Raw genomic sequence first — 7,597 nt, 5'->3', positions numbered from 1 at the left:
GTGTCATCCTTGCGCAGGGGCCATGCTAATCTTCTCTGTATCGTTCCAATTTTAGTATATGTGCTGCCGAAGCGAGCACTGTTATCTTTTATATTGTATCTCTTTTTTCTTTTTTTGAGACAGTCTCACTATATCGCCCTTGGTAGAGTGCCGTGGTATCCCAGTTCACAGCAATCTCAAGCTCTTGGGCTTAAGCAATTCTCTTGCTTCTCAGCCTCCCAAGTAGCTGGGACTACAGGCGCCTGTCAAAATGCCTATTGGGCTGCACCTGTGGCTCAGTGAATAGGCCGCGGGTCCCATATACCAAGGGTGGTGGGTTCAAACCCGGCTCCGGCTGAACTGCAACAAAAAACTAGCTGGGTGTTGTGGCGGGCACCTGTAGTCCCAGCTACTTGGGAGGCTGAGGCAAGAGAATCGCCTAAACCCAAGAGCTGGAGGTTGCTGTGAGCTGTGATACCACAGCACTCTACCAAGGGCAACAAAGTGAGACTCTATCTCTAAAAAAAAATGTGTATATATTTTTTGGACACCCCTCTATACCAGCAGTTCTCAACCTGTGGGTCGCAACCCACATGAACTCTATTAAAGGGTCACAACATTAAGAAGGTTGAAAACCACTGCTCTATAGCAGGTGTCCTCAAACTACAGCCCGCAGGCCACATGCAGCCTGCCTGGGACATTTATCCGGCCTGCCGGGTGTTTTTGCCACCGTTGCCTGTCCTGCTTAGCAGCCGACTTGTCCCAGGGCTCGAAGTCCAGCCCTCCAACCGTCTGAGGGATAGTGAACTGGCCCCCTGTTTAAAAAGTTTGAGGACCCCTGCTCTATACTAACCTTTTGATTGCAAACAACGCCTAGGGATGTTCAAACAAGATGTTCCTTTGGTGTGAACAATGCCTATGGGCATGTTGTTTCAGAGACTCTGCAGTCAAAGGGTTAAAAAAAAAAATTAGCTGGGCATAGTGGCACATATCTCTAGCCTCACCTACTCAGGGAGCTGAAGCAGAAAGATTGCTTGAGCCAGGAGTTTGAGGTTGCAGTGAGCTATGATACCACTGTAGTCATGCCTAGGCAACAGAGTAAGAGGCTGTCTAAAAAAAAAAAGGTGGGGGGGAGTAAATAGTAAGAGAAACTAGCCATATCTGAGTGAATTTTTCTCTTCTAGAGCCCAGTCTAGGATGTTTCCAGGGACTTTGAGTCTTAAAATCTGACTTTAAGTGTAACTGAGTTATCAGCTGTTGGGTCTGCCTTTCAGCCCAAGTAAGACAGCCACCCTGACCAGTGCATTTAAAAATAAAACCATAAAACTATACATATGTATATACATACCACACTAACTATATAAACTGTTCTGATTTATTTTCCCCCGTGATAATTACATCAATGCTTACTCCCAAAATGTGGTTTTGGTCCCCCAGCTCCAGGGTAAGCCAGCTCCCTGTGCAACACTCACCCATAAACAGCATATCTGAGAAGCCCGCTGACATCTAGACTTTTAGAGTTGTCTTTTTTCTGCTTCTTCTCAATCATCTGGGCAAGGAAGTTCCCAAGTGCTGACAAAATGCCACTGTGGACAGAAGAGTAATCAGAAAACACGATCAACCAGCATGAGTGTGTTCCTTTCCTGCTGGTGAAGTAGCAGGGCTGTTCCTAGATCATACCACAGATGGGTGGAGGAACACTTAGTAATACAGGTGCAGACAAGAGAACTCACACACACACAGGTTGAGTACAGCAGATTTCCAATTGGTAGATTTCATCAATGTCAATATCCTGGTTGTGACATTATACTACAGTTTTGCCAAATATTACCACTCAGAGAACAGAAAGGTATGGTTCTCAAAGGGCAACAGGAGGGGAGCCTTATGAGGACATTTTTCTGTATTTTGACATTGCTGGTGAACCTTGTATATGTGATAAAACTGCACAGAACCAAATGCAGACACACAAGCACGGGAAACAGTGGGCAAAGTCTGCATATTACCTGTGAACTGTGTCCAGGTCAATGTCCTGGCTGCATGATTGCACTATAGTTTACCAAATGAAACCAACAGGGGAAACTGGACAGGGGATACAAGGGGTCTCTCTGTATCACTTCCTACAACTGCATGGGAACCTACAATTCTCACAACAAAAATTTCGACAAAAAGGTAGAGACAGGCCCAGTGTCTCCCCCCCTCCCAGACTTGGTCCACAGCTGCCTTCTGAGGAACTTCACTGGGAGCCCTGAAACCACTCTGCTCTGATACTGCAGACACAGACTTCTTCCCAGCCCTGCACCAGCTGGGTGCCTCTAGGAGGAGACTTCTCCCTCAATTCACATGGCCGGTGCAACATCATCTCTCATGCAAACCCTGACACTTCTATGTCCTGTGTTTATGTGCTTTTTGTCTAGTTCTTTACTACAAGGCTGGCTCTGTGATCACAACTGCACAGAGGCCCTCCACGCTTGTCTAGGAAAGGCTGGACTCATAAAAGGGGCAGGCTCACAATGTTTATTAATCGTCATGAAGCGAAATGTCTCAATACAAAGTACCCCAAATCAGGGACAGCCAAATAGCAGCAAGAAATGCTTGGTGTTGGCCAGGGCACAGGCTGCAGTCTTTCGTTTCGTGTTTACATTGCCTAAGCTGTGCCTTCTAGGGCCAACGACTCAGACCAGTGTTAACAAAAGGTTAATTTGAGGGCTGCAGCGTCATTTTGAAATGCGGGGACAGTGTTTTGGTACTCAAACCTCACACAGGTTTGAGGCGACAGGCCGGGCCCACCCCTCTGCCCTTGGAGACCCTCTCCTGGTCTCACGCTCTCCTTTTCTGGGAACCTCCTTCTCCCCTATCTCCTCCGGGACCTCCTTCTCCTCCTCCCTACCTTTTTCTCCCTCTCTCGGCGGCCCCCTCTTCCTGCTTACCTGGTGGCTGCCTTCGTGAGCACCGGGTAGAGCCGCAGGAGGAACAGGTACTGGACGAGCGCCCGCCTTGGGAGCCCCCCAAGTCCGACCTCGGTCCGCAGCTTGGACACCGCGGGCGCCATCGCCTCCCCCTTGACTTGCCGCCCGGGGCGCCGACCCTACCTCTGACCCGCCTGGAGTCCGGCCAGGAGATCTGGGCGCAAGCCTGGGACTGCCTGACATTTCCCGTCCCGTCGCGGTCCGCTGCGCCACTGGGTCCAAACCCAGCGTTGCACCGCCGGGAACTTCTCCCCGGTCCCTACCGCGCCGCCTCTCCTGCGGACTCAGATTGGAGCTCCACGGCAGGGCCCGCCTGCTGATTGGACGGCGGGCGCCCTGAGCTATCGCGAGAGTGGGCGAGAGCGCGCCAAACTTTTCCCGGGAAGCTGCGGCGACCAGCCGCAACCGGCAAAGCGATGGCGCTGAGGACCGGCGGACGGTGGCGCGGGGATCCGGGCGCGGACGGCGAGGCGGGCCGGTGAGACCGCGCGCTCGGGCGGGACAGCGCGCCCGTCAGGTCGTCACAACGGGGCTGCCCTCGCTGTTTCCTCGGGTTTCCTCGGCTCGCGTGGCCGTCACCATCTCTCTACTGACATTTTCCCGGAGTCCGCGGGCCTCGCAGGTCGCCCGTGCGCAATGACAGTCGAGTCCGGGGGTCACTGAGGGTGTAGGGGTGTCGTGCGGGGCCTGTGTCCTTCGTGTCGCCTAGTACTATGGGAGCCGCGGGAAGGACTCCGCTGCCGTCCAGGTTTCAGGCTTGAGCCCGGGGCATGGAAGGGGAAAGCAGCTCAGGCGAGCCTGCGGGTGGGGAGGCCTCAGGTGTGGTGTACCGGATGGCTGTAGCTTCTGCCCGGACTTCCGACCCTCACAGCCTTCCCGGGAAGCACAGGCTGCTAGGAGAGTGAAAGTTAGGGTTAGTTGTGAGACGGGCGAGCACTGCGCAGGACTGTCGTGGAAGTTGAAAGTGCGTGTGCAGAACACCAGGACAGTGGCTGCAATGTAGTAAGAAGCCACGAAGTGGCAGTTGTCCTCGTTTTGCAGATTTTCTGCTATCACTGGCTAAAGGGAGATATGCATCTCAGAGAAAATAATTTTGGGAGGAGGTAGGGTCCAAGTGAGCAGTTTTCTAGTCTACTTGATCCAACTCACTTGGATATTTGGAGGACTAGTAGGGAAGGCTGCGTGCCCATATATACCAGTGCCCCACAAGCAGCACTTCATTCGTCTTGATTCCAGTGAAGATTTGGGCCTCAAACTGAAGCTGGGTTCTCTAGCAAAGTCTGGAAAGCAGTTTTCCTGTGTTAGTGATTAAAGATGAATCCAGGTGTTTTAGAGATCAAACGGTCATGTAGCATGGGGTGTATCAGTTTCCCATTGCTGCTGTAACAGATTACCAGTTAATGACTTAAGTAATATGAACTTACTCTCTTACAGTTCTAGAGGTCAGAAGTCCTGAATCAAGGTGTCTGCAGGGGTGCATTACTTCTGGACGCTTTAGAGCAGAGTCTGTTTCCTTGCTTTTCTCCATCTTCAAAACCACTAGTGTTGTATCTCTTCTCTCCTGTCTCCTTCCACCTCCCCCTTCCTGACTTTGGCCCTCCTGCTCTCTGGCCCTTGAGCCCTTTTATGAAGACCCTTGTGATTACCTTGAACCCACCCCACTAACATCTATCTCAAGATCCTTAATTTAATAATATCTGCAAATCCTTTTTTTTTCATGTAAGATAACAGTCACAGGTTTGGGGGAAATTGGGACATAGACACCTTGGGGGGGCATTGTTCTGCCTAAAAGTGGTTATAATCTTTTATAAAGTGTCAGGATCCTAATCTTGGAATATGGTCTTTCTGTCCTTTGAAGGGAGGTGGCCCAAGGAATAGAATACCTTCAGACAAAATTCCCAGCCTTCCAAGTAGCTGGGACTACAGGCACATGCCATAACACCCAGCTAATTTTTCTATTTTTAGTTGAGTTGGGATCTCACTCTTGCACAGGTGAGGAACTTCTGAGCTCAAGGGATCCTCCCACCTTGGCATCTCAGAGTGCTACAATTACAGGCGACAGCTAATATGCCTGACTGGTTCAAATCTTTAAAAAAAATTTTAACTGGTCTTATTTTGGATATTTAGCTTATTTTGATGGCTTTCCCCTCCTCTTTTAAAAAAAAAACCCGTGAAAAACTTTTGTATACAAAAATATATATATTTCTTGTACCTTATTTTCTTTAGCATATATTTTTAGAAATGAAATTACAGGATCAAATGGTATAGGAATATTTTAGAAATACTCTCATTTTATGGAGAAATATAATACTGTCAGAGATTGTCTCAGTCTGTTTTGTTCCACTGTAAAGAAATGCCTGAGGCTGAGTAATTTATAAAGATTATTCAGCTCGTGGTTCTGTAGACTGCACACGAAGCATTGGGCTAGCATCTGCTTCTGGTGAGGGCTTCAGGAAATTTTCGGTCAAGGCAGAAGGTGAAAGGGGAGCAGGTGTGTCACTTAGCAAGAGGAGCCAAAAGAGATGGTGCCAGGCTCTTTTAAACAACCAGCTATTGTTATGAAGTAACAAAGTGAGAACTCATTCTTTATCCCAGGGAGGGCACCCAGCCATTCATGAAGAATCCACCCACTTGATCTAAAACATCTCCCACCAGGCCCCGTATTCAACACTGGGGATCAAATTTCAACTTGAGATTTGTAGGGGTCAACATCCAAACCTCAGAGATGGAAGGGCCATACAGTTTTATCAAAAATTGTGTTGGGCAGTGCCCATAGCTCAATGGGTAGGGGGCTGGCCACATACACCGAGGCTGGTGGGTTCAAACCCTGCCTGGGCCATCTAAAACAATAATGACAATTGCAACAACAACAATAAAAAAGCCAGGCGTTGTGGTGGGCACTTGTAGTCCCAGCTATTTGGGAGGCTTTGGGAAGAGAATTGCTTAAGCCCAAGAGTTTGAGGTTGCTGTGAGCTGTGACACAATGGCACCCTACTCAGAGTGACAGCTTGAGACTCTGTCTTCAAAAAAAAAAAAAAATTGTGGTATCCTAGGAAACATAGTAAGGAGCCAGAATAGATCCTGGGAATGAGAAGTGGCAGAGGGGAAGGAGTGAATGAATGTCTGAATAGTTAGGGAAAGAACACCTTTGAGACATAGATCATTGTGGAACATCTCATACTGCCCCGTTCGGAAGAGCATATGGGAACAGCATTAAGGGAAACATGCCTAGAAGAGCAGTCTAGTGAAAACGAGAACTAGTGTGTCTGCATATGCTTCATGGCTGAGTTTGGAAAGCAGTTGTAGGAATCTGTCACTTTTGCATGGGGTGTGTTTGGCTTTCCCACTCTGCACCTCTGTAAACACTGGTGTTTTATCTGCTGATTGCTTTATAAAGCAGCTCAATTACTTACATTAAGACAAAAAGGCACAGGATATTAGTTCTTCCATTTTTTGAGGAGAGGAAAATGCACTTGACATAGGAAATAAATTGATCTTCTGGCCAAAAATATGAAGACTTTAGAATCTCAGAAATGTGGTTTGAAGGAAAAACTACTTTAAAAAAAAAAGTTGAAATCCTAATAAAAGGATTGCTCTGTTTTGAAGTTAGATAAATGAATTATTCTGGTCCATCCACATGGGATCACACCTGTGAACAGTGGGGAAGAGTCTGAACTCTGGACTCAAGTTTAGCTAGTTCTGGTTGTGGGAAAGATTTATGGTTAAATCTATATGAAGCATTATAACATTCTAACCAGAGAAAGGTTTTGAAAGTTTGAGATGGATGTGTTAATACTGGAGAGCTGAGTAGTGAGTTTCCCCACTCAGTGAGGATAGAACAATATTATAGCCCCATTTTATCCATATTTCATTGTGCTGATATCTAGACCCAGGCACTCCAGAAGGATATTTAAAGGTAGAGTTTATTTTGCTGTACCGGGTATTTTGTTTTAATAGATTTAGAGGGTACCAGTTGGATTCTGTTACATACATATTATATAATACAGCGGTTCTCAACCTGTGGGTCGCAACCCACAGGAACTATATTAAAGGGTCACGGCATTAGGAAGGTTGAGAACCACTGGTATAGTAGGTGTTTCTATAACCCTACTTGGCTCAAAATGCAGTTGGTAAATAAGTGAATGATAGCAAAATGTGGTGATTGTATGGTTGGTTCATTTGCAGTTTTTCCATAACAAGGGGAATCAGAATAGAGGAATAGAATTGCATTCTTTAGTAGGAAAGAAAAAAAACTCTTAGCTGGAATGTTGTACATATGTGTGTCCTGTTGGCTCTTTTTTTTCTCACTTGAGAATCTTTTTTTGAGATGGATCCTCTCTTGCCCCAGGTTAGAGTGCAGTGGCCCTCATAGTACACAGCAACCTCAAACAATCCTCCCACTTTAGCCTCCCACCTAGCTGGGACTAAAGGTGCCACTACCACACCCAGCTAATTTTTCTTTTCATTTCTTTCTTTCTTTCTTTTTTTTGGTGGAGATAGAGTTTGGCGGCTCAGCTCCTGTGGCTCAAGTGGCTAAGGCGCCAGCCACATACACCTAAGGTGGCAGGTTCAAATCCAGCCCGGGCCCGCTAAACAACAGTGATGGCTGCAACCAAAAAATAGCCGGGCATTGTGGCGGGCACCTATGGTCC

General features: G+C 47.5%; 2 protein-coding genes and 1 pseudogene across 2 annotated transcripts in view; 1 reads left to right on the top strand and 2 right to left on the bottom strand.

The window, feature by feature from the left end:
* Positions 1-79, bottom strand: LOC111726365 (annotated as a pseudogene).
* Positions 1-3,127, bottom strand: part of PXMP2 (peroxisomal membrane protein 2) — a 13,090-nt gene extending 9,963 nt beyond the window's left edge. The window contains exons 1-2 of the mRNA XM_003792887.3: positions 2,907-3,127; positions 1,452-1,565 (exon numbers count right to left, since the gene is read on the bottom strand). Of these exons, the coding sequence (XP_003792935.1) occupies positions 1,452-1,565; positions 2,907-3,028 (236 nt within the window). The 5' untranslated portion in view covers positions 3,029-3,127. The remainder of the gene's footprint in view (positions 1-1,451; positions 1,566-2,906) is intronic.
* A 234-nt stretch (positions 3,128-3,361) lies between these two features.
* The window catches only part of POLE (DNA polymerase epsilon, catalytic subunit), a 54,000-nt gene continuing 49,764 nt past the window's right edge, over positions 3,362-7,597 (top strand). Inside the window, exon 1 of the mRNA XM_003792885.3 lies at positions 3,362-3,423. Coding sequence (XP_003792933.1) covers positions 3,362-3,423 — 62 coding nt within the window. The remainder of the gene's footprint in view (positions 3,424-7,597) is intronic.

Source organism: Otolemur garnettii, unplaced genomic scaffold (assembly GCF_000181295.1).
Source record: "Otolemur garnettii isolate 467f Iridium unplaced genomic scaffold, OtoGar3 scaffold00062, whole genome shotgun sequence".
Lineage (NCBI taxonomy): Eukaryota > Metazoa > Chordata > Mammalia > Primates > Galagidae > Otolemur > Otolemur garnettii.
Note: the sequence above shows the minus strand (reverse complement) of the source record. Positions and strands in the feature narration are given on the sequence as shown.